Raw genomic sequence first — 27936 nt, 5'->3', positions numbered from 1 at the left:
TTTAGTCAAACAACTCTGTGATATTTATATTCCATTGCACAGATATGGGTTATACAAATTAGTAACACAAGTTATTTCTTAAATTCCAAACATTTTCTAAAATATTATTACAGCAGATGTCTAGGATATTAAAACATCAAGGTGGAAATCATACTCTAAATAGTTAAATATGACACTGAAAATACTGCACATTTTAATTAGAGGAAAATTAAAATGTGTGCTCAAATGCTCTAACAAACTAAGTAGCAGGGCAGCTAACAACTACGAATAAGTCACTGTGGTCCATTTTTACGTATGCATATATATGATTATTCTTTAGATAACCCCTCCTCTGGAAAATGCATTAATTCAAACACAAAAATCTGGATAAATGATTCAAAGAAATTTAAATTCTTCCTAACACATAAGATCTATGGTGAAGTGTAGTATTATCTATGACTTCATACAACTACTAATTCAAGATAAAAGACACCACACTTGGAAAGAAGGAAAGATTTTTAAAACGTAATGGTTTTAATTGAATTAATGAGATGAAAAGATGTGAAGCCCTGTTTGCTACTTACATGAAAGATCTTAAAAAATAATCACTACACAAAATACAAAGGGTAGGGGGTTATGCTGCGATATTAAGTTTTTCTCCCATTAATGTTTTTCTTGACTGTTCAAGGACAAATTACAGTTTCCACAGCAAATTTGTTTTCAAAATGCCGAATTGTAACACAATTGCTGACTTCACGTTTCTGAATACCTGTTGGGGAGGGAAAAATTTTTTTAAATTTCTGGTTCTTTAAGTAATTCATACTTATCATCAGCTGTATTATTTATACATATAAAAATATTTTACTCTATATTCGATGAATTTCTGTAGTTTAATTTTTTAACCCTGGAGAAAATAATTTTCCTCTCTTGTCTAAACTAAGTATCTTAATAGATCTTAGCAACCAATAATAATGCCATATGTAAATTTATGACCTTGAAGGTACTGGAAATATTCTGTATCTTGACTGTGGTAGTAATCTGTTGAAACTCAGAACTGCACACTAAAGAGGGTGAATTTCATCCTATGTGTAAATCTGGCTTTAAAAAAATCATCAACTATAAAGGAAATGAAAGGAAATGGAGAGATACTATCATTCTTGTTGTTCAGGTTTAAAAAAAAAAAAAAGGTTAAATGATCTGGCAAAGCTACATTACTTGTGTCGATGCTCTTAATTCTTCAGCCAATTTCCCGTGTAATTAACCTGACTGTGACTATTTTCAATGTGATCCTTTCCTGTGTAATTAACCTGACTGTGACTATCTTCAACGTGATCCAAAAGTTCACGTTTAGAATCCAGGTCCCTGAGCACATAGCTTCAGAGCTTCTCCAGAGACCTACTGGACAAGAACAACTCTTGCCCAGTGTCAATGGTGGGATGGAAGGCTGGGCTGGGTGACCACATGGAAAGTGAGGTAACAGCATCTCAAGGCATTGACACTTCACATTCACCTAATTCTCTCTACCTGAAAAGAGCGGATTCAGAATTCAGATGATTCTCTGGAAATCTAGAAATACCATATAATGACACAAAACTTTTACTTTCTCAACTCCTGGCAAGCATATTGATAACAATACACCGGCTTACATCTAAATCTGGTTTGACATAGTGAAGTGAAATGACAAACTTTTCTGCCAGGACTTTAATAGTAAAAAGTATTACCTCTGATGGTTTCTCTGCGTTGCAGTTTGTAAGTTTCCTTGTCATGGCACAATCGATAAATAAAGAAACCCAGGTGATCAATGTTTTCAATGCGATCAGTGATAACCATGTGTTCATGAATCAGATAGGACTGAGGCAAATAGGTTCCAGCCTACATGTGGAAGAAATATTATATGAATACTCAGAGGATACAGGAAAGGTATAGAATAGAGATTGGCAAACTACTGCCCACCATCTGTTTTCATGAATGAAGTTTTACTGCAGTACAGTCATACCTGTCTATTTACATACTGTCCATGAGTCGAATAGTTTGCAACACAGATCTTATTTCTTGAGAGCCTACTATTTATTATCAGGCCCGTTGGGAAAACTCAGATAATAATTTAAGAGACTGTATTTTATTTCAAAATATAAAATAATAAAAGGAAAAACCCCAAAATCGTGAGTCTTAATTCCTCTTTATAAAGCTCTTAGCTATGCGTCTGGTGAGATGGGCACTTACAGGGCTATTATCTCAACCGGGAATTCTAAGATCCTATAACAGCATTATTCATAAGAAATATTTGAACATTTGAACAGGGGCACCTGCGTGGCTCAGTCTGTTAGCATCTGCCTTCGGCTCAGGTCATGATCCCAGGATCCTAGGATTGAGCCCCACATCAGGCTCTCTGCTCAGGGGGAGGCCTGTTTCTCCCTCTCCCCGTCCCTCTGCCTGTCGCTTGTGCACTCTCTCTCTCTGTGTCAAATAAATAAATAAAAGCTTTTAAAAAAAATATCTCAACACCTTATACCTTTATGTTAATAAGTAACTCCAGCAGGTTTCTCGGTGGCATAACAATGGAAGTGTTCAGTGGAATCACATAGCACTTATCCAGATTAAGATCTAAATAGGCTGTGAGTTTCTGCAAAGAGAAAGATACATTTTCATTAGATTAATATCTGTAGCACAGGCAGCACCTGGAGTTTTAAGAATAATTTATACCATTAAAATGGGCTGGCTTTAGGACATATAAATCACTTGCATTTCAACAAATGAAGTATTTGGTAGGATAGGAACAGAAAGTAGTAATGAGAGGAAAAAATTATTGCTACTAGTAAACAAAATACTTATCAAGAGTTTGTTCTATAAATGATTAACAATAAACTATTAAAATTAACTGCAAATAGCCTATCATCTGGTTAAGATACAGTCACTTCTCTCACTTTTAAGCCCTAACACCTTCCAAGGTATCCATCTGTTACATGTAAAAATTAACTTCTCTCCTATGCATTTAGAATGGTACTAATTACTACCATCCTTAGAGAAACTGAAATAATAGTCAATTAAGTGATTTTTCTGTGTTCTTATGGTTCAGAAAGACTGTCCCATAGGACGGTTTTGAGGATTAAAATGAGTTATATCAAATCATGTAAACACTCAGATTTCTAAGGGCTCAGTATTAGTTATTTACTATTTGTTTTAGACAGGCTTATTATTTTAAAGTATGTATTTTTTAATCTACTTTATAAACATTTATCACATGTATTTATGAGGCATTAAATATTTGCAAAGCTAACTTCAGTACTATGCCTCCTGAGTGTTTAAACTGGCAAACTTATATACAGATGCAAAATTCACAGAAAATATGTAAACTTATGAATTTCAGAATCCTGGTTTAAGAAAACAAAACATTCCTGGGACAAAAGTTACTGGGGAAGTTTAAATATCAACTAGATATTAAATAATACTATATTATGTTCATTTTCTTAGATGTGATAGTGATGTAGAATTATATAGAAGAGACAAGAGTTCAAGTATCAAATATGAGAAAAAGAAAATTAACAGTGTAAAATTTTGGAACTAGGTGGAGAATTTGGGATATTCACTGTTTTCTCACCTCATCTTTTCTCCACTGCGTAACAATATTCAACACTAGGGGAAATGTAGAATGAGAACTTAAAAACTGATTAAGAAAATGATACAGGGGCGCCTGGGTGGCTCAGTGGCTTAAAGCCTCTGCCTTCGGCTCAGGTCATGATCCCAGGGTCCTGGGATCGAGTCCCGCATCGGGCTCTCTGCTCAGCAGGGAGCCTGCTGCCCTTCCTCTCTCTGCCTGCCTCTCTGCCTACTTGAGATCTGTAACAAATAAATAAATAAAATCTTTAAAAAAAAAAAAAAGAAAGAAAGAAATGGGACCATGAATCTCCCCTTGGCTAAGAAAACAGGGTGAATAGGAAATAGTAGAAATTTACTAGCAAAAGAACAGCAGCCAGAGTTGGGCTCAACATCAGATGTTGGACAGTTTTTATTTTATAAGGCAGAAGAAACCCAAGTCCATTATTTCTTTAAATAACAAGTCAGCTCTAAATAAAGGAAATTAGCAAATACTGAAATTAAAACTGTAAAGAACATCAGTTAAAAAACCTGCCCTTGTTTTTTTTTTTAAAACAGTTCCAGGCACCTGGCTCACCTTGTTAAAGTCATGAACAATGTTGGCAGGATCACTGTCTGCAAATTCTGGGACAGGCACACTGATGAATTCAACCTCATCTTCCTCAAAGATCTTAATATTTTCCTCAATTGTCTGGTAGCGAGCAGCCGGGGCATCTGCAGAAGGCTCGTTTAAGATGACATCATCTTTGATATACTTTATTCCACAGTAGTACACGTCATCGGGCTATAGAGAGTTCAAACACTACTTCAGCAATTCAGTGGGAGACAGGTTTTTAAATGTAAGCATTACTTAAGCTGCCACCGTTATCTAAATAGCATTTTGCTTGCACACTCTTTCAGATGACAAGTCAGACAGTTTAATTACAGAGCTAATACATCCTTTAAGATGGGGTTCTTAAGTATTGTAAAGAAAAAAAAAAGTGGTTTCAGAAAGAGAAAAACAGCTGATTTTTTCCTTTACTTTTTGTAGTTGACAAAAACAGAATTTAAAGCAATTATTCATCTGGTGACAAGTAAATGTGAAGAAATACATAGGCCTATTTCTACCTGTAGGCTTTATTTTTATGAAAAAATGTATTTTAAATAAATGTGTTTTTTTTCTGAAAGAATATACTTTTAAGACTTTTTGATGGGAGTCACTGATTAAATGATTTTTTTCTTACTAGCCAAAAAAGGGATAGTTTTTCTGTAATTTTTACAGGAATACAAGTAGTTGTGATTTTTTCCTTAAAATAAATTACAATTAAGTGGAAAATATCAGATTACAGTAATCATTATAAAGACTGTTTTTTTAAAAAGTATACGAAGGTTATGAGTATATAACAAAACGTTAAGGCAAAAGTGTTTCTGAATGGTGGAATTACAAATTGTTTTTTTCTATATCAAATACATTTCCTGTACAAAACTGCATTAAAAAAGATGACTAGTATTTCAGTAATGTCTATCAACATGCAAATGGGCATGAAATGTATACATTTCCTCTGGAAGAATGTTTCATTATTTTAATAAAATCTAAGTCAATGGTTTCTTCAAATTTTAAAATGTTAAAAAAAACCTACTAACTTATTGTTAAGAGAAATGTATCACAAAACAGAGATCATAAATCATGATTATCATTAGAAGTATCTGTCTTAACCCACTAAGATTAAGGATTTCTATTAAACACTCTTGAGTTATCAACGTTCATCCCAAATCACTTCAACATCACAGCTGAAGGAAAAATCAATGGCTGGGGAACAGGCAGAGAGACGTAGTGCCAGTGCACCCCGTGTCCAGGAGTAAAGTCAAATTGTAGGCAAGTCCAAACTGGCTACCAGTTAGAATCCATCAATATGACAACATTTTGATGTTATCTGATATATTTACTCAACTGGCAAATAATCATAGTATATCTTAGCTACTAGAGTAGGAAAACAAATGAAGACTAGCCAATTTTGAAAAATCATCCAATAATCTGTCCTCTTTAGTCAGCAACATTTCAAAATAACATTATTCTGCTTTTAGTGACTGCCCAATAGGCTCAGCAAACTTATGTTCAGATTTTTAAAATGCAACTTTAGAACAGGACTACCACCCTGGCCAAGGGCCACAGACAAAAAATGCAGGCTTAGAACAAATTGGGACCTACTTTCTAATATGCATGAAGGAAAGGCAAAAGTCCTTCTTAGCATTTTTCCACTTACTTGAAGTGCAAAGTATTTGTACAGGTATGCTCCTCCCAGAATGACACCTGCAAGCATAAATGCTAGTCCAAAGCACATGCACCAGCACCAGGCTCTTCTCTGGCCAACTGGTACCACTTCATCTGGGTCCTAAAATATGAAAAAGACCAACAATGGTCAGTATCGTTATCTCCAGCCAGAATCACAGAAGGGTCAGGATTCAAAGAAGCCTGAAAAGGATGATCATTTTATAAACAAAGGTAAGAAAGACCAATGGACTCAGATATCGTAACAAAATCAACCCAGGAATTATCAGGTGGTGGTGCCAGGACTCACCACAGCCATCAGTCTCTTGGGAGAGTTCTGCCGCCTTCTCTCAACACCTTTGCTACTCATACCTCCCGAGCGGTAACATACTGCATAATTCCTAATTTCTGTGCACAACTTTGGTGACTAAAATATCTTCTAACATTTAAAAATTCAGAAAAGGCTACAACCCATCTCTGTCATGCAATATTACGGTGCTGAGCCTTATTTATACAACCTCAGTGTGCACTATATTATATTATAAAATTATGTATTAGCCTGCTACAGGTAGTTCGTATTTCATAGCAGGTATTGAACCCCTCCTAACAATACATAAGAAAAAGTAACAGGAAATTAAGGGACAGAACAACTAATATGAAACAAATTCTTTGAACCATTGGAGTCTTAAAATAATCTTATTAATTTTCCTGCCATACCCTAAGAAATAAATCTAGTTTGACAGAGGTCTTCATTTTTAAGATAGAAGCAGTAGAAAAATAAGGAAAAGAGTGAACAGAAAAAAAAAAAAAAAAGCTTATTAAGTCAAGAGACATGCAGTTAGTTAGAATTTTGATTTGGACCCACTCAAAGAAATAATTTAGCCTCAGAATGTCAAATGGAGTCACAATGTTCAGGCCTTTAAATACTCCCGTTGCCCTTCTAACTCAGTCACTCTGTCACTTCATATTTATGGCTAATCTCTGATTTGGACCCAGGTCCATGTCAAAGAGCTGACAATGGAGATTAGCTGCTCACGTCATCAAACTCATGGCTCAAGATATATTGTACAGACAGCAGAAGAAAGGCTCCAATTGACCTGAAAACAACATAATAGAAGATGTTCTCGTTAGTAGTATGTATGTATAGCCTCTCGAGCATAGGACTCTGATCTTTGCTTAGAAAAAGCAATGTAGGCTTTATTAAGGGAGAATGCAGACTTGATCCACACCTTTACAGATAAACAGGATATAAGAAAAAAGGAAGAAAAACTGTTATCAACAATGCTGGATATGGCTAAAACAAGAATACAGTTAAGAAAGAATGAAAGCTCCAAATCCAAAAAAAAAAAAGGAAAGAAAGAAAGACTGAAAGCTAAAGTTGTATTTTCAATCCTAAGATAAGGAATTTCAACTTGATACTACTAAGGAAAAGTCCAATCCCATCTGTCCCAAACAGCCAAGAACACTTCAGGGCTAGACAGTGTACAACTAGGTTAACTGAGGTTTTAAACACAGAATAACACTGTGGAACAAATGCCTTTTAACTTGAGGACTGGATCAGACACTGTGAGAGCATTAACACTCTGCTGTTAGTATATGTACTTAAGACAAGTGTACTACGAAGTAGTATGTAAAAAGAGTAAGCCTAGAATAATTTATCAAGTCATGTAACATATTCCATCTGTAAACAGAAAGTTACAAGAATTCCCTGGAGTCATAAGGTAATATGAAACTTGAATGACAAAGTCTAGTATTTTGCTTGAGCCCTTGTGTGATATAAATACCTAAGGAGATAAGAAACAGTTCCTAGCATAATTAATTTTAGGGTAGAGGCAGGGTGGGGGGGGTGGAGATGACAGATGGAAACAGTCATTTCCAAACATTTGGTATCAGCTGCTGAGACAGTCAAATGTGCGTACAACACCCACCCTGTTTGGCAGACTCCTTCTCTAGCAACACATAAATGAATATCCAAAGACCATGGGAGACACTTATAAAAAAAAAATATACAGCCCCAACTGTCAAACTGATAACAAGTTTCCGGCCTTTTAATATATCATTTTTTTTTTAAGATTTTATTTATTTGACAGAGAGAGACACAGTGAGTGAGGGGAACACAAGCAGGGGAGTAGGAGAGGGAGAAGGAGCTTCCTGCTGAGCAGGGAGCCCAATGCGGAGCTCCAACCCAGGCCAAAGGCAGATGCTTAATGACTGAGCTACCCAGGTGCCTCTAGTGTATCATTTTTAATTGGTCAGCAAATTTCAAGAACAAATTATAAATGTCTACTATGTGCCAAGAGCTGTGCTAGGCACTGGTATATAGCCCCTGCCAAGAAAGAGATCATTCAGATCAGCCTGGGAAATAAATACACAAAGAGAACGTAAACACGATATGGACTCTAACAGAAGAATGCAGAGCACAGAAAAGGAGTCAGTGTTTGGAGTGCATCTCCTAGAGGAGAAAATACTAGAATGGAATGCTGAAGGACAAATGCTCATTACCCACAGAGAACACAGAGTTAAAGGGCATTATATTGAAGGCAAAGAATGAATAAAATCATGGAACCAGAATGCATGACATCTCCAAGGGACACATGTGCTATGGCTGGCATGTCCAATATGTGGGGAGGGTATAAGAAGTTAAGAATGGAGAGGTTAACTGGGACGGATCACAAAGGGCCTTTATATACCATGCTTTGGAGTTTGAATTCTCATGTTCATTCAAAAATCACATTTCTGGACAAGGACAACTAAAAAAATTAAATTTCTCTAAGAATTTAATTTATAAAATGCTTCACTATCCCTAAGTCATCTGTTCAGCACTTCAACAATATGAACCATGGTTTAAGAATCAGAAACTAAGTCTTCAAATAACCACATTATAGACCCAAGTTCATGCACTATAATCATGTACTTCCTAAAAGAGCTACTGGGTCTTCAAAATCTATCTAATCTCTTTTTTTTCCTCTTAATTTTTAGTGATCATTTCCTACCTTGCATTAGAATAATTCACATACACATCTTCTACCGACCAGGCTGTAAGGTTCTTGTGACTATCCATTCATATTCATTTTGCATTACTGGTAGCTCCAAGCTAAGTTTAGTACTTGGTTGGCACTCAACAAATATCTGATGAGTGAATGAAATTTAGATCTGTTTTTAAAGCTTGGGTTATTTATTTTTTTAATGATGCATGAAAGTTACAACCACAGCCAGTGTGATAGTGAGGGGTGGGAGCAACGTAAGACTTCATGACACAAAACAGATAGTGGCTATTTAGCAAAGAACAGTAGCCCTAAGTACTTAGTACAGTTTGACATTTATTAAGGACCTGCTATTTGCAATATACTGTGGAAGATCCTGTGGGAAAAACAAATGTAATTAAGGCATGGCTCATGTCTTAAGTAATTCGCAGTCAAAATTAACATTATTCATGACAGATGAAGGGCATACCATATTACAATCTGAGTCATGGAGAAAGCATTAAAATATATTGAGAACAGAAAAGTTTTTAATCTAAGTGATTTATTAAAAGTGTATTTTAAGGGCGCCTGGGTGGCTCAGTGGGTTAAAGTCTCTGCCTTCGGCTCAGGTCATGATCTCAGGGTCCTGGGACCCAGCCCCACGTGGGGCGCTCTCTGCTTAGCAGGGGGCCTGCTTCCTCCTCTCTCTCTGCCTGCCTCTCTCCCTATTTGTGATCTCTCTCTGTCAAATAAATAAATAAAATCTTAAAAAAAAAAAGTGTATTTTAAATGATTAACTCCAGAAAGAGTAAGCTTAAAGTTTAAAAGGCCACATACGCAAGATTTAAGAAGAAAAGCTCAATGACCATCTCAATATATGTTGAAAATCCATTTGACAAACTCCAAACTCCCATTCATAATAAAATCTCTTTGCAACCTGGAAAGAGGTGAAACTCTTTAACATGACTAAGGCTAATAATGATCAAAAACCCATAGTAAACCTCATACTTAATGGTGAAACTTCTGACTTAATACCATTAAACTTTCAAGTCAGGAATTATGAGGGTTGCCCACTAAAACTGATTCTTTGTTTCCATCCAACATTGTATTAGAAATCCTAGCTAGTATACAACTGAGAAGCACAAGAACAGATATAAAGATTACAAAAAAGAATGCAAAACTATCATTATGTGTAAATGATATCACTGTCTAGAAAATCTGAGAAAGTAAAATTCAAACTAATTGAAGTTCAGCAAGATTGAAGACTGGTAATTAAAAATCAACTGACTCAAAGATTTATGTATTAGTCATACCATCATTATTCATAATAGTCCCAAACTAGAAACAACATAAGTATCCACTAAGTGATGAATGAATAAACTGTGGTATATTCATACTGAATCAAAAATATGCTAAGTGAAACAAATCCAACATAAAAGATTACTTATTGCATGATTCTATTTTTATCAAATTCCAGAAAAGGCAAATGTAGTGACAAAAAAGTAGTTCAGTGGTTGTCATGGCCAAGAACTGGTGAGGGAGAGACTGAAGACATATAAGGAAATTTTTTAAAGATAATGGAAATGTTTCGTATCTTGATGGTGGGGGATATACAACTTTGTTATTACCATAAATTCAATCAAGTCATATACAGGGAATGGGTGAATTTTATTGCATGTAAATTATATTTTAATATAGGAAGTGGGGGGGGGAATCAAGTGAGTTCTTCCATAGCAGGCAATAAGAGAAAACGAACGACACCAAGTGCTAGGGAAAGTATGGAGCAACGGGAATTGAGAACTTTCATATAGTTGGCAGGAGTTGGTACAACTGCTCAGAGAACAATTTGGCAGTATTTAATAAAGTTCAACACACACACACACACACACCCCTCCATGACCCAGCAATTTCATTTCTAGGAACGTGGCCCTAGATAGAGTTTTATATGTGTACATAAAAAAAAAAGGTCCAATAATGATTACTGCTGAATGGTCAACACGGAAAAAATTAAAAATAACCTACATGTCCATCAAGTGGAGAATAAAGTATTATAGGTTCATATAATAATTAAAATGAGATCAACTACCATAGTTGGTTTTAAGAGCGTAGAAACACGATCCCAAATTACAAAAGAGGAAAAAAAAGGCAAGTTGGATATTACCAGTATATATTTAAGACTTTAAAAACATATCAAATGGTACTATAAATTCTCTGGCTTTGTATGCTTGGATTATTTCGTAACTAAAGGACAACAAGAAAAATCAACCAAAAAAAAAAAAAAAAAGAAAAAAAGGAAAATCACTCATGAACAAGGGCTTCTTTGCCAGGGTATAGGAGTTTACCTGGCCTAATTTAGAACAAGTCAGAGACATTTCCTCCCCTTGTACTGCCAACAGAACTGGTACACCTTAAATTATGCTGAGAAGGTAGGAGAGCTCCCACAGGTGCTGCACAATTATCATCTCATTAATCTTCCTAAAACCTCAAATTTTTACCCCAGTTTATAAATGAAGACACTGAAGCACACGCTGGCCTATAATCAGCCCTCTACAGCAGTATGGCAAGACACCGTTTTTGGAAGCATTCTTGCTCTCTCGTCGTACTAATTTCTGGTTTAAAGAAATCTTCTCATCACATGATAGAGTACGATTACTTAACCAATTATATTTCAAGCAAAATGAAGGATAAATTCTGTTCTGGTACTTCTATTAGTTAAGAATTAGGTCACCTCAGTCAGCTCCCTAAGAGGTTTCCGTAAATGTTGCTTCCATTATCAGCTTAACTCAGACAAAACACAAGGGTTTTCATGTAATTTTGATTCCGTTCCTATACTAACAAATCACTGTACGTCCTCAGGCACTTCTCTTTGAGCCTTCTTTATAAGATGAATGAAGACACATTTTTTCCAAAGCTCTCAGATACCCTATTATGCAATTATTATGGCAAATGCAATCACAAAGCCTTAGGAACCAGAATATTAAAAAGGAAAACATCTCTTAGGGTTAAAAATCATATCAATGAAGAAAAAAAGAAAGAGGAAGAAGGAAGAGAGGGAAGCAGGGAGGGAGGGGGACAGAGATGGTATGAAAATGTTTTAAGTATAAAAACAAGACAGAAATAGAGAAAAGAATTAATACAATTTATTCAACTCAAAGCAGCATGAACTACTGAACCTTCAGAAATAGATTTAGAAACATGTACTTTTGTTTTTTTAAGATTTTATTTATTTATTCATGAGAGACATACAGGGAGGGAGAGAGAGAGAGAGAGAGAGAGAGGGGCAGACAGAGGCAGAGGTAGAGTGAGAAGCAGGCTCCCCAAGAAGCAGGGCGCCGGATGTGGGACTCGATCCCAGGACCCTGGCATCATGACCCGAGATGAAGGCAGACGCTTAACCATCTGAGCCACCCAGGCTCAGAAACATGTACATGTACCCAAGAAACATGTACATTTTTAAAACACATTTGGTAGGGATGCCTGGGTGGCTCGGTCAGTTAAGGGCTTTTGGCTCAGGCCATGATCCCAGGGTCCTAGAATCAAGTCCCACATTGGGCTCCCTGCTCAGTAGGAAGCCTGCTTCTCTCTCTGCTTACCTCTCTCTCTCTCCCTGACAAAAATAAAAATCTTTATTAAAAAAATACATTTGATTAATATGAATAAACCTAGAGATGCACAGGCCAGCTGCCCATGGATGTATCTGGCCTATATACTATTTTCCAAAATACAGAATTAGCTGCCAACATTTAAAAAAATCTTATGACTCAAATTTTTACACATGAATTTCCTGGTTTCTCAACTCCCCTTAATTTTTCTCCCTAGATGAAGACCAAACATACCAAGTTATTGGCTACTGTGTTGCCTAATTTTGAACTAAGTCCCGCTATGACTGGGTATATACGTCCATCTGAGAACCTACTTTATAAAACAACCAGTCTAAACCATTCCCGGTATAAAGAATTCTGACTTCTGAGCTTCAGACTGGATTAATGTTCTGAATAAAAAACCTTAATGCTTTAAATGACACAACAGGCGAATTCTCTTACGAACATCGAATCTGAGTATGAACAGCATAAGCAAGCCAAAAGTGTAACAGAGAAGTAGAACTGGGCAAGCCCAGAGAAAACTGTGGGCCAAGAGCTACAGGAATCCAAGACCTTTTCCAGACAACTCCCAGTTCCCAGAAAACATAAAAACAGCTAGAGAATGACAGAAAGCAACTTGGTTGTAACACAGTCTATATTCCAGGAAAGGCAAACTACAGAAAGACAAAACAGGGATGGAATGACAGCCAGAACTATAAAGTGGTACCAAAAAGAACACTATGGGGCACCTGGGTGGCTCAGTCGGTTAAGCAGCTGCTTTCAGCTCAGGTCATGATCCCAGAATCCTGGGATCAAGCCCTGCCTGCATCAAGGCCCCTGCCCAGCAGGGAGCCTGCTTCTCCCTCTCCCCCTATCTGCGGCTCTGCCTACCTGTGCTCTCTATCTCAGTCAAATAAATAAACAAAATCTTTAAAAAAAAAAAAAACAAAAACACTTTGGAGTGAGGAAAATATTCTACATCTTGACTGTGATGATTATACAACTACATTTGCCAAAATTAACACAACAATATACCTAAAAGGGCTGAATTTTCAGTATGTAAATAATACTCAAGTAAAATCAAATTATTCTCCTCTTCCCCAATTTACAAGCAACAGGACAGATTTTTCCTAAGACTCAAGTAAATGATACTAAAGAAGCTAGATAGGTGAAGACAAAACTGAAGACAGCAGACAAAAAATGTCAGAATTTTGGAGGATGGGAAAGCTGGACAAGTTTAACTTCCCTATCTCAAGTATGTCATCTTAAACATGGATTAACAGTAGCACCTACTCACAGGGTTGTTCCAGGGATTAAATGAGGAAACATGTGAAACATTTAGATCACTGTTTGGTACACAGTAAACAGTAAGTGATCAATAGGTAATAGTTATTATTATCCCACCACCCCCTGATTTAGCTGAGAAAAGTTAAGCTGAAACAAGTATCCACTGGGGCTGAAGCCAATAAAAAGCCATCTACAACAAAATCCTGAAAAGGCCAACTGGAAAAAGACTGACAGTACGGGAAGGGGAAATTAAATCATTTCCTATTCCAGTAAGAATTTTAAAGTAACAAATGAACAAACCTTGGTTATCATTTAAGACCTACTTAAAATTTTTCCAAAATTCTTTCCCAACTCTACTCTTAGAACCACAAAAGCTATGTAGGTGATGACCCCAACAGATTATTATTATGTAGTATAGCAGTGCCATGCATTTACTGCTGGTACATGTTCTGTCCACCTGACTTGTACATGAGTTTTCTTTCCAAAGTATGGAGGCATTGAAAAGACATGACCCAGCAATCTGTTCAGTATTAATAGCACTGATTATCAAATATATATTCTATGTAAAAACACAAAATCTATGGCTAAAAAGCTAACCTCTATAGACATCAAATATTTGTTGACATTTTGTCTTGTTCATTTAAATCAGTATCTGAATTATGCTTTCTCATTTTACTTTTCAAATTAAGACCGCTACTATCTCCTCTATGGTGAGAAAAGTCCACATGACAAATGTTGTGTCTAGCACACAAAAAGGAAGCAGTTTTCCAAGTGCTTGGCATTATATGGATAATAAAGTTACTGCATTAATCTGTACTTGGACTAAAAAGAGGTTTAAAAAGTAAGAAACTGGGGTGCCTGGCTGGCGCGGTTGATGGGGTGTGTGAATCTTGATCTTGGGGTTGTAGCTTCAAGCCCCAGGTGTAGAGATAACTTAAAATAATAATAAATGAAAAGTGAGAAATCAATAAAAAATACAATGTCTACAAAACAGATTTTTCATTAATGTCCTTTTTTGTGAACAAATCCTGCAATACACAAAAAGCAATAAACTGCAATAAACAAAAAGAAATTAAGCTATTGCATAATAGAACTATTCTGAAAAAAAGCTGCAATAAACAAAAAGAAATTTTTAAGCTATTGCATAATATGACTATTCTGAAAAATTTAAACCTGAACCAAATTATTGGCAGTATATAAAATTGGCACAGGCCTAGGTTAAAAAAAATATATAGGTCAGAATTAAAAAAAAAAAAAAATATATATATATATGGCTATAAATGCTTTTAGTGCTGGATCACGACTTCATTCCTTTTTTTTTTTTTTTTAAGATTTTTATTTATTTATTTGACAGAGATCACAAGTAGGCAGAGAGGCAGGCAGAGGGAGGGGGGAAGCAAGCTCCCCACTGAGCACAGAGCCTGATGCGGGGCTCGAACCCAGGACCCTGAGATCGTGACCTGAGCTGAAGGCAGAGGCTTTAACCCACTGAGCCACCCAGGCATCCCACTTCATCACTTTATCTTAAGGACAAGAAGAGTATCTAACACAAAGCACAATGGTAATATAGGAACACCTTAAACATTCTCTATTCTTTTTTATACATATTTTAAAGATAGCCAATATTCTTCAAGGTGTTTATTCAATCTACACTGAAGAGAACTTTCTATTTTAGGAAATGAAATTTCAGGAGATTTTCTTTTCTTTTCTTTTCCTTTTTTTTTTTTAAATAACGGGCTCCATACCCAATGTGGGGCTTGAACTCAGAACCCTGAGATCAAGAGTCCCATGCTCTACCAACTAAGCCAGCCAGGTGCCCCAGATTTTCAAATTCATATTGGTGAGATCTAAAGGTACTGGATAGTCAAGAGCATTATATACAATTGCTATTTATTGTTAATCATAGCCTTTACCAGACATCAATAAAAATGGTCAAGACAGATTTCTTCTGGCACTGGCTGAATTATGAATTCCTACTGTTATTAATAAGAATATCAACTGTTTTCTTAAAACTTGAAGTGTAAAACAAAACAAAAACCTGAAGTACGATAAGAATGTTCTACTGCCTATAATTCATTATAAAATTAAGTGTCAAGATTGGGGGGGGAAGCAAACTTGTTCTAGAATCATTTTTGTATAAATCCCAGATTTTAATGTCATTCAACAAGATAATGATGCATTTATATTCAAATATGAGTAATTCTATTTAAAATGCAGAACTCTTGATAAAAACTTCCAATTATATTCTTCTAAAGGCATGAAATAATTTAAATGTGGAAAGTATATTTTCTGTCCAAGTTTAGAATTTTTAAAGTTAGACAAAAGGACTACTGGAAAATATTCCAGTTCTGGAGATCAGAGGTATGTGTCTATCATGAACACGTCAAAAGTCCTTTGAACCTACGCCCAGCACCAAGTACATGCACAATACATACTCAGTAATCAATCACTGGATCTTGCTCCTTATTTCACCACTCCCCTGGCTCTTGGATCCAAGGGTGCTGTGTTCTTGTGACATTTAAGTCAGCTGTGATTAAGCTGGTCTATACAATCAGCTGGTCTGTCCCAGCGAGGTGCTACTTGAAGACTGGGATGCTTAGTAATTTTTAAATTCCTAATATAGCACCTGGCCATGAGGTACATGCCTCTGAATATGTGATCAGTATAATTTTCAGAAAGAAAACATCTACAATGGAAGGACCATGAAAGCACATTTAGTGCAACACATCGTTTTACAGATAAATATAATGAGGCCCAGAGAAGTTAAGTAAAATTATTTGTGTAGAATCTTAGAACTCATAAGGCCTGAATACCCTCTCACACTCCATGTACATCATAGGGAAGGAAAAGCATGGGGCTTTTCAACCATGCAAATTAACTCTGATAATAATGACTTGACACCATGTCATAGTAGGATAATGCTGATATCCAATCAGAAATGATTTAGCCTGAGTTTCCACAAAATTCTGCTCTAAAGACTTTACCTGAATTGAGCCACACTCACACTAAGCACTATGCATTAACTATTACAACAGTTGTGTTATTACTATGTTTAGAAAGTTAGGGGTGCCTGGGTGGCTTAGTTGGTTAAGCATCTGCCTTTGGCTCAGTTGTGATCAAACTCTCTGCTCAGTGGGGATTCAGCTTCTCCCTCCCTGTGCTGCTCTCCTTGCTCATTCCCTTTCTCTCTCGCAAATAAATAAATAAAATCTTGAAAAAAAGTTTCAAAACAAATTAATAGGATTTTTCTCTTCATCAAATTACAAAGGACAGTAACAAGAATATTAAAATCGTATCTGCATGAAGCAAAAACAACAAAGGAAAATAACTCAGGCTTACAAGCATACAGGCATTTGAAAATAAACAGAGAAGGCAAGATATTAATTACAAAAATGAAACTGAAGTAGAGTAGCAAAGCCACAAAGCAAAATCACAAAGTTGGTAGTGACCGAGTTGTCTCTAACTCATGACGGAGACAGTTTTTAAATTTAAATTTAAATTTAAAGTTTTTAAATTTAAAATTTAAAAAAATTTAAAAAATTTAAATTTTAATTTTAAATTTTAATTTAAACAGTTTTTAAATTTAAAACCAGAAGGTGTTGGTTCATGTATCTTTTTTAGGCCATCCTGTAGGACCCTGAAACTAGTGCTAATATGGGGCACCTGGCTGGCTCAGAAGGAAAAGCATGGAACTCTTGATCTTGTGGTCATGAGTTGGAGCCCCACGCTGGGAGTAAAGATTACTTAAATAAACAAACATTTAAAAAAAAAACAAAACCCTAGTGCAGTAGTAATAATCCAGACAATAATGGTTTCCATTAATAGCTATTATCCAAGTCTATTTTTAATGTGAAAGGAAATATTCCAATAATCTTTAAAAAGCTATTAAGACAGCACAGTTAGAAGCCCTATGATTGATTTCCAATTAAATGATCATGTTTTCTTCCTGAAAACTTGACAAAGTTAATAATAAAGGAATAAACAAATAAATGCATCTTTAGCCAGAGAATGGAAATAATGTCCTGAAACAAACTACATCAATAAAAATTTCAAGAGCCAGGGGCGCCTGTGTGGCTCAGTGGTTAAAGCCTCTGCCTTCGGCTCAGGTCATGATCTCAGGGTCCTGGGATCGAGTCCCGCGTCGGGCTCTCTGCTCAGCAGGGAGCCTGCCTCCTCCTGTCTCTCTCTGCCTGCCTCTCTGCCTACTTGTGATCTGTCTGTCAAATTAAAAAAAAAAAAAAAAATCTTTAAAAAAAAAAAAAAATTTCAAGAGCCAGAAGCATAAAGAAAAAATCTTAAGCTTCTATAGACGGGGTGAAAAAATTGGTCAAAAAAACCAGGAATCAGGGACGCCTGGGTGGCTCAGTTGGTTGGACGACTGCCTTCGGCTCAGGTCATGATCCTGGGGTCCCGAGATCAAGTCCCACGTCGGGCTCCCAGCTCCATGGGGAGTCTGCTTCTCCCTCTGACCTTCTCCTCGCTCATGCTCTCTCGCACTGTCTCGCTCTCAAATAAATAAATAAAATCTTTAAAAAAAAAAAAAAAAACCAGGAATCAGAATGGCATGAAGCAATGCCATCAAAATGCTGAAAGAAAATTACAGCTAACCTAGAATTTTATACCCAAATCAATCACCAATTAAATGTGAGGATAAAGATTCTCAGATGTGAAAGGTTTTTTTTAAAAAAATTGATCTGATACGTTTTCTCAGATTCATTAAACTGCAGATAAAACACAGGATAAAGACAAACCAATTCAATTCCAGGATGATAATTACTCTTGGGCATCTGGGTAGCAATATGTCTAGATTATAACCAGTCTGGATGGTAAGACTGAAGAATGACAAACGGAAAACTGCCAAGAAAAATACAAAACTTGGTAAGTCATCTAGAAAGTTTGTAAATACCCAAAGGCAATTATACTGCTGTCGAAGTCTGAGGATGAATTAGCAAAAAATACACAGAAAATTAAGCAACCCTCCCTGGCCCAAGAAACAATTATTAAATCCAGGGAAAATAAAACAATTTTGCATAAGAAAGAACTTAGTAACTTTATTAGGTTATACTATGTTACTCAGACGTAAATGTTTCTTAATTACAATAAAAGCACAGAATATCAATTTAACCAGAAATTACTGTAACTACACCTTAAGATAGAATATGTTTGTAATATGTTAATATACAGAAAAAGCTAAATATTCACTTTCCGTATTAGGAAGCCAATAGGTGATATCTAAAATTGCGAAAAATACAAATAAAACAAAAACCAACAACAGCAGCATAAGAAAGTGCACAGAGTTTAAGTTTTCCAAATGTGGTCCAGGGACACTCTTTTAAGAGTTCCACAAGGTCAAAACCTTCTCATAATAAACTAAGACAGTGGTTTTTTCATTCTCACGCTCTGACTAGTGTAAAGTTTTCCCAGAAGCTGAATGTGCAAAACAGGCTGACAACAAAAGCGGATGTGAGAATCAGCTATTATTAATAGTCTTCTATTAAGCTATTCAGCAGAGTGTTACAAAAATGTAAACATGTTACCCTTACTCTTCTTAATTTCTGGTTATTTGGAAAATTTTAGTATTCATAAAAATGCCATTTATGGTAATATGTTATAGGTTTATCATTGCTATTTTAAATTAGTTAATAGTCTTAATTTCGAATATAGTAATTATCAATAGATATAACCTACATAATCAAAAAGCTCTTTGGCTCCTCAACAATTTTTAAGAGTACAAAGGTGTCCTGAGACCAAAAAGTGAAAACCACTTTTTTACAGAAACGTGGAGCTAGGATCACCATATATAGCTAGGCAGAATATTCTGGCACAAGGATGCCAGGCCAAGGAGATCAACAGAGCCAGAATCCAGTCTGTATTCTGCTCATCAAAACCACACTCTTTTTTATTTTACAGAAAGCCTAGAAGCTAGACTGAACTCAACTGCCTCAAATTAATCTTCAAAGATAGAAATTAGATTAGTGGTTGCCTCTAAGGGGAGAGGACAGGCACTAAAAGGACATGAGAACTTTGAGTTGATAGGTCTATATTGACTGGGTTGTTATTCAGGTGCATGTATTTAAAATTATGTAACTGTACACTCAAAATCCGTACTGTATTATATATAAATATACTATAATCTTTAAAAAGTGAGTTCCTCTATGATAGGGCAGGAATATTTGCATTTTAAAACTAAGCATTATTTGGTAAAACCCAAAATTAAATTTACAAAATTAAATTCAACGTCCTTTATGTAATGGAGAAATACCCACTTTTTAATGAAAATGGATAAAAGTACTACACGCTAAGAGTTCTACATTACAAGGAGAAATCCTCACCAGAATACCTTGTAGAGGATGATTTAACAATAATAATGTTATCTAACGGACATGCGACATAGGGATAAAACAATAATGTAACAGAAGTACTACTCCAAAACAAGAATGATGAGGGAGAAAAAGGGGACTTCAATAAATGGGGACAGAGGAAGCGCATTTAACATTTAACTAGTTTCTAAGTAGCAGGCACTCTGAATTTTATCCCAACAACACTTCAGGGCTGGTACACCAGACTATTTTGCAAATGAGAGAACTGAGACATGGGGAAGTTTCTTGACTTGTCCAAGTTACCAGACCCAGGTTACGACATTAACCTTTGACAGCAGGATCTCAACCTATCTGAAAGTGGCTTTAGGTTTGTGGCACTGGTCTATAAAAAAAAAAAAAAAAAAAGCAGAAATTTTAAGAACTGCTCTGCTTCATTAACTTTACTTCTATCTTTAAGTTTTCCCTTCTAGAAATTTTGAAGGTAAGTTTACTTGAAAAAGTGACATCTGCAAAGCTGAATCAAAGCCAACTGGAAAACTAGAAAGATACTACATTTGGTCTCACATCACATGGCTGTTTAACAATCTGAAGACTGCCAAATCCTGTTTGACAGTTGTAGTTTTAAGTAACAGTAACAGTAGTACTCGTAACAGCAGCGAATGTCTCTTCTTTGAGGGAAAAAAAAAAAAAAAGAGTGGGGGCAGGGCGGGGGGGCAAAGGGAGAGAGAGTATCTTAAGCAGGCTCCAGGGCCAGCACACAGAGCTGACAAAAATCGGATCTCACTACCCTGAGCCCAAATCCAGAGTCAGCCGTTTAACAGACTGAGCCATCCACGTGTCCCTAATGTCTTCTGAGTCTTATTCTCACTCTATTCCAGCCATGGTGATAAACTTTTTACAGATTATTATACTCCCCATTTTGCTGAAGGAGAAACTGAGACAGAGAGTTGAAGTAACTCACCTCACGTATCACCCAGTAAGTGGGAGAGATAGGATTTAAACCCTGAAGTTTAACTGCAGAGTCTGAGTTCTCAGTAAGCAGACAGTATTGCTTCCTGAACTGTACACTCCTCTACTGATTAGGACAAAAGGGAGAAGTTGGTTGATTTTCTTCCCCAAGCATTTAAAAATGTAAAAATAACTCTTAGCTCATGGGCCATACAAAAACAGGCAGCATGCCACGTCTGGACACACATGCCATCATTTGCCAGCCAGGCTCTCTATTGTAAAGGAGACTAAAACAAGTGGCCCACGTCAAATTGTCAGTATTTTTGCCTTGCTTGAAATTCTTATATAAATTAGTTGGGAATACTTAAGTGTCAAAAATCATCCTGATTCTAGCTTGCCTTTAAAGACTGGAGAACCAAACAACACTTGACCCCCCCCCTTTTTTTAAATGAAAATGAAGACTATTCTAAACTGTTTAACAGGTAAAAAGCCCAACTTCACTAATTCTGCTTGGGCCCAGGAGGCACTGAGTTTATGATCTCCCTGTCTAGCACTGCCCTGGCTAACACTGATGACATGCCTGGTAAATGTTTGTCCTAGCGCTAGGATGAAAGCAAGGAAAAAAATGCACTGAAGGAGAAAGCTATAAATGGAAAGATAAAAACTGACAGAGAAGTGTATATAGCAGAACAAAAATACTACAAAGGTTGGCTGAGAAAATGAATTTTAAGACACGCAGACACACGGGGCACCTGGGTTGCTCAGTTGTGAAGGCTCAGGTCAGGATCCTAGAGTCCTGGGATCTAGCCCTGCATTGGACTCCCTGCTCAGCGGGAAGCCTGTTTCTCCCTCTCCCATACCCCTCCAATCCGTTTGTGTTCCCTCTCTTGCTGTGTCTCTCTCTGCCGAATGAATAAATAAAATCTTAAAAAAAAAAAAAATGCGATGCAGACACATGGATTCTGGAAATCATTTTTCCCAGCACTAAAGCTGGGTCTTCTTTTGGATGCTGCAGTGATCCAAGTCATTACTTAACAATGCACCTTACCTTTTTGGTTTTTTAATCTTAATTTTAAACATGATAATCATATTTAAAGCAGAGAAAACAATTCAAGATTTAAGCTTTATTCTTAACACATTCTGCAAAACAAATTTTTAAAAATAATTTTGGCATTAAAACAAACCTTCAAATATACAAAAACCCATCAAAACTTAAATTTCTTAAATTATGAAATTCAACTGTGTCAAGTTTATGCAAATATTTTAAAATTTCCGAGTATTGCATATTGAACACCGTAATTAGTGTCCATTTCCCAAATAAGCTCCCTAGATATTTAACTCAAATATGATCAGTATTTATAAATTAGGCAAATTTTACCTCAACATTAATTTCTATTTGGATACATATACACATTTACATACAATTACTGCTGGAAAATTATCAATACTAAAAGATAAAATATCAAATGAAAAATCAGACTATCCCTATCATAAAAATAATTTCTTCATTTCTTTAACTCAAGATTAAAATTCTTCTACTTAAGAATAAAGTCTATGTTCATTCTTACTTGATTTTCCCCCCAAATGGTAAAATTACAGAAATACTTCATAAAGTTCTTTCTTCCCTTCAAATTGACTAGAGAGTTTTAAAGAAATCTTCCAATTGTTGAAAATTATTTTGTTCGTTCAATTGTTGGTAACACACAAAAAGAGAATTGTATTACAGCTGTCTTTAAAGCTATTAAGATGTATCATAAATACCAGTTAGAGGGGATAATCACAATTAAATGATTTTTTAATAACGTTCTTAGATCATATATGTAATAAAAATTTCTAATTTCCCAACTTTCAGCCATCTACCGTATAAAAACATTCACTGCCAAGGTTTGTGCGAAGAAAATAAGACCACCAGAAAATAACTTTATACACAAGCTTCTTGAAAAACTAGTGCCAGTGTTAATATTTTCTACATCCTTTGGACAAAAACCACCTCATTGAGAAATTCCAAACTGTCAAATCCTTTATTTTAACAGGCTGTAGTTATTACTGAAAAAAACTCTTTGATGGCCAAGTACTTAACTCCTTCAGTCTAAGTTCTAACAAAAACTGCCAAGTTTACCTAAAAGTTTAGGAGGATGAATTCATCAATATTGTATTTGAAAAGACAAATGTTTTCTAGATTTTCTTCTGACACTATGATATGCAAAGCAGTCCAGCTACTTGGACTGAGTTCAGAAAGTATTCAGAAAGTTGTAAGTTCAGAAAGTATTTCCTTTTGGAAAAAGAAAATGCATTTTAAATACACACCCTAGATATTTAAATTATGACAGAACTAAAGAAGTAAAACGTCCCAGAATTACTACTTATTACGTTTTTCGACAAACACTTAAAGCAAGTCAAGTTTTAGTAATACATAATGAAAACTTTGTAAGTTAAATACTGAATCAACTTAAATAAGCCTGTGCCATGTGTTCTAAGAGATACTTCTGGGTAAAAAAGATACTTTCACTTACTTAAACCTCTTACACAGCAGAGCTGAATGCCACAACGACTCAGGGGCTTATGAGTTTACTGATAACATACTTGCTTCTGTTAAGCCCAGACAAAGTATGTTTTAAGATGACACTGTGAAGCCCCAGGCAGGTAACTTGTCCTCCAAATATCCAATACACAACCTTGTCCAACTTTTGTCCACCTCTGCAGCAGCAGCACCCCAGGCACGTCTGGGGGGGGGGGGCTGCGGGGACACGGGACAGGAACCCATCCTGCCAAGTCACGTCCTAACCCCTTGGGGGAGGGGCGGCGGGAGGGGGGGCAATCAATTAATTTATCTCCCAGTACTAAACCCTCACACTTCAGCTACCAATACCCTCACCGAGAACCAAAATGTAATGACTGTAAAGTTTTTACTGGCTACCGCTTACAAACACTAAATTACACAACTAGGTCACGATATGTACTTTCTTCAAAAAGAACCAAGCTCCCAAATCCCTCCTCTAAAGGTCAACACATTTCAATAAACGTCTTCGTATCTTTTGTTTCTCCTATCCCCAGAACCACCCCCCCAAAAAAACACCCCACCAACACCAAAAAAGTTGAATTACCAAACCCATCAGTCCTATTTATGCATACAGGAAATACCAGAAACTGCAAAGAACTAGGGTCCAAAGAGCCATGTTGTAATGAGTAACTCAGAACTTAACCGGGTTAGTAGTCTTGCACTTTTCTCTCCCACTTCCATCCTGCCCCATCTTCCCTCCTACACAAGCACTTTCCTTTTCTCTCCCTTTGAGGTCTACAAGTATAATACAGGGTAAAGGAGGGACAATACTATTTTTCCAGCAGTGGAGTTTGCAGAGATATCTGTGAAGCAAATTTAAGCTGAGTCCTGATATTGGGAAGGTATTTCACAATTAGGCATTACACACATACACATACACACACACACACACACACACAAAAGTGTTAACAACTACTGCTCTAAAGTGAGGTAACCCACAATAAAAATTTGGTTTATTACATAATACCCTGGGTCCATTTCTTTTCTCTTTGACCCACTGCTACTTAATACGAAGAAGCAATGTAACATGCTAAACATGGGGAAGAAAGGGAATGGTCTGGTTAGGATGAAGAGGTGGTTGTTATTTTTCACAAAACAATTTAATTCCTGCCAAATTTAATTATGTAATCCTCACATCTTCAGAGAATTTTAAAACTGGAAGAGTCCTTACAGACCCTCTCATTTTTACAGATAAGGAAAACTAACAACTTAAGCCCAAGATCAAGCAGTTATGTAATGACAAAACTGGGACTTCTGACTGAGTTCATTAGGTATTTTCTTTGGTATTTGCACATACATAACAGTCTTCCAAAGATCAAAGTTACAGACACAACCACCAATGAACCGCGGCCTGTAACATAACACACATATATAATTTAAAATTCACCTGTCACAAAAAACAGAGGTCATACTCTTTGCTATTTCTGTATCTCTGAGCTTCGTGTCAGTTGGGACAGGCAGAGGAAGGTGAAAAATTAAGGCAAAAATGTAGGAAAAGAATAGTAAATAGCAAGCTAGTTGAGATCAATAGACATGACTGTTAGAGTTGAGAGCTACTGAAAAACAAGAATGAAAAAAGGGCAATGGCACTGCTTTCAGAGGGTTCTCAACCTGTAACAAGAAAAGAGCTAAAGAAATAACAAGGGACAGGAGCAACATTAAATTACTGGAATGTGTGTTACATAAGACAGCTGACTGGAGTGATCAGAATTTTTGGTGGCAGAGAGAGACACCAGAATTCTTTGGTAGATTCTAAGGTAGTGGAATCTGCCTTTTTAAACTACAATTCAAGATGACACCAGGGCAGGTGGCCATGGAGTGTACATCTTGAGAAACAAACATCATTTGGATATTGTGATCTAGAAGGATTTAAAGGTACTAAAAATTTCTTCTTCAGGAGTTCTGGTCCATAACCAGCTTTACTTGATTCTCTCAACCAACCAGGCAGGCAAGGATATGCCCCAGGCAAACAGGAAGGCTGATTCTGTGCCGAATCCAGGCAGTCAAATTCAGTGGTTACCATAAAGTCACCCCAAGGAGCTAGAGCACATTATGTAATCACAGTCGAAGTGCAAGATGAAAAGATCAGAAGTTCTTTCACAATGTCTGTTATTAAGCTAAGTCTTCATTTACCGTTAAGTGACTGGTTATTAGGATTCTACTTTTAATGTAGAGCAATATTTTGTCACTTAGTGAAGAAAAGAAGACTTTGAATTTATAGCTAGAAAAAGAATTAGTCATTTTTTTTAATCTGCCTATTCATCCATGACTGCTGCGTGGTTACAAAGGAATACTCTGGACCTCACAGCTTATTTCCAGTATTTTTATCTGGATATGGGATCTAAGAAAATAGAAACAGAAAATGCACAGAGCTCCAAATGGTTACTTTTTCACAGCAGCTGTGACCACAAAATTTGAGTATGGTGAAACTGTGAGAAATTCTGAGTCTGAAAATGGGGTTATGTTTCAGGAATGACAGAAAATGTCTAAAGTCATATTTACAGCTACCTAGCAAATTAATTCTGACTTTTATCCAGAGTTCCAAATGTCCTTCAATACAGATCAAGAGAAAAGCTCTCTGAAGTGACATCACCTGATTCTTTCTCCCTCTCTCCTTTTCTAAAAGGAAGGAATTGTATTTACAGGATTTTTAAGAGATACCTACTAGGATTAAAATCTCTATATGTATCCGAAATTGTTATGACAGGGCGCTTGACAATCTATTTTAGGTACAATGAATGTTAGATAAACATAGAGCTAAGATAATAATTTGCTACCCTAATTAGCCTCTGTGCATTCCAAACATTTTCTTTTAAGACCAAGACTGTTTGCAATGGATTCAGAAAAACAAAAGCAATATCAAAACTCAATCCTTTTAGGGAATCAGTTCCCTGTTTGTATTTCAAGGCAAGGCAGTCATTTAAATATCAAACCCTGACGTTTTTGTTTTTAACTAGAACATTTCCAAAAAATAAGTACAGGCAAGTCCCCATTAACATTACAATCTCAATTTTTTTGACAGTATATTAGTGCCATATTTTTCAACAGTAATTTTCATTACATCATATTAAAAAACACTTATTACTCACACCTGCACACAATCATTGCATTTTTTGAAATTAAAACTAAGTTTACCCTACTGATAACAGGTTCTGAAAAATGCTAAGGAAAAAGGAAGTTGAGCAACATAAATAAGCTTCTACAGTTAATTTTTACAGGACTGAATGTTTGCAGCCTAAAGATCATCTCGTAGAGAACAGGCTACGAGGCTTTCCTTTTTAACCTGAGACAATTACAATTATATATCCTAAATATATTATTATTGTAATCCGCTAAAAGTTGGCACAATTATAGTTCCACTCCTGATTTTTAATTAGGACTAAAAAGAGGGATTTTGTAAAAGTAAAGGAGAATTTTAAAAGGGACGTGAACGAGTTTCTCCCGTTTAGTTTCACTTAGTGTTAAAGGGGTCCTCATAAATATGCTTATATAATTTAAAAGCCAGTCGTGGGTTTTACAGTGGCATCTACACAGTAATTACTGATCCCTACCAGGAATGTTTGTTTTAATTATAAACATCAACAGCCAAAGCCTATTCTGAGATCTTCACCTCACTTTCTCCCCTCAACCGCTCCTCAGCCCCCTCTCCAGACCTCAATGTGAAGTTCACCTGCCAATACCCAAAGGCCGTGGAAAAGGAGGTAACGAAGAAAATGCTTTTAAAATTAAGAGGCTTACAGCAAGCAGCTGGACTTAGTCCAAGTGCTGTTCAGCCTAGAAACGAAAGTAGGAAGCAACAGAGGTCTAGGCTTGGAATGATGTCAGCCATTTTAGGAACATTATTTATACTGGGAGGAAGTGCCAAACTCTGTTGTTGTTTTTGTTGTTTTGCATGTCGCCGCTCGCCTCCGGGAGGAACGAACCCAGTCCAGACCCCACGCACGTTCCCCCGACTGCACAACGACCGAGAACTCGGCCCAAATTCTTCGATCCCTCTCTCCAGGCCTCCCAAGCCCCTGATCCCGTGTTAGGCTCCACTTCCTGCACACGCACTTTCTTACAAAGGAGAAGCTGCGGCCGGACAAGAAAAGGGAGCAGCCCCAGATGGAGGGCCCGGCTTCCCCGGGGACGCTCGCCCGTGGCCCGCGCCTCCTCCGCGCGCAGAGCCGCCCCCGGCCCCGCGCAGCCCTGCCTGCCGGGCTGACCGCCCACTCCCCCGACCTCCCCGGCCCGCGGACCTTGCAGTCCACCGCGACGGCATCGGGGGGGATGATGAGTGCCTCCTCGCCGCACTTGGGCTCGTCCTTCTTGGCCTCCTTCTGGGCCAGAGCCGAGTTGAACGTCACCTTCACCATGGCGCGGCCTGGGGCGCCCTCGGGGGGCGGCGGGCTGGAGGCGGGGGCTGCGGGCTCCTGGCTGCGGCTGCAGCCTCCTCGGCCGGGCTCCGGGCGCGGCT

At 36.9% G+C, this 27936-nt stretch overlaps 1 protein-coding gene across 1 annotated transcript; it reads right to left on the bottom strand.

Annotated features, from left to right (window-relative positions):
• Window positions 1-27936, bottom strand: ITM2B (integral membrane protein 2B). The gene is made up of 6 exons (XM_032874031.1): window positions 27719-27936; window positions 5817-5945; window positions 4151-4357; window positions 2492-2602; window positions 1701-1851; window positions 1-748 (listed from the first exon to the last, which is right to left on the bottom strand). The coding sequence occupies exons 1-6, from the start codon at window positions 27833-27835 to the stop codon at window positions 663-665; spliced, it is 801 nt and encodes a 266-aa protein (XP_032729922.1). The 5' UTR covers window positions 27836-27936; the 3' UTR covers window positions 1-662.

This window comes from Lontra canadensis, unplaced genomic scaffold, assembly GCF_010015895.1.
Source record: "Lontra canadensis isolate GAN:19392208 unplaced genomic scaffold, GSC_riverotter_1.0 scaffold51, whole genome shotgun sequence".
Classification (NCBI taxonomy): domain Eukaryota; kingdom Metazoa; phylum Chordata; class Mammalia; order Carnivora; family Mustelidae; genus Lontra; species Lontra canadensis.
This window is presented reverse-complemented; position numbering and strand designations above follow the sequence as displayed.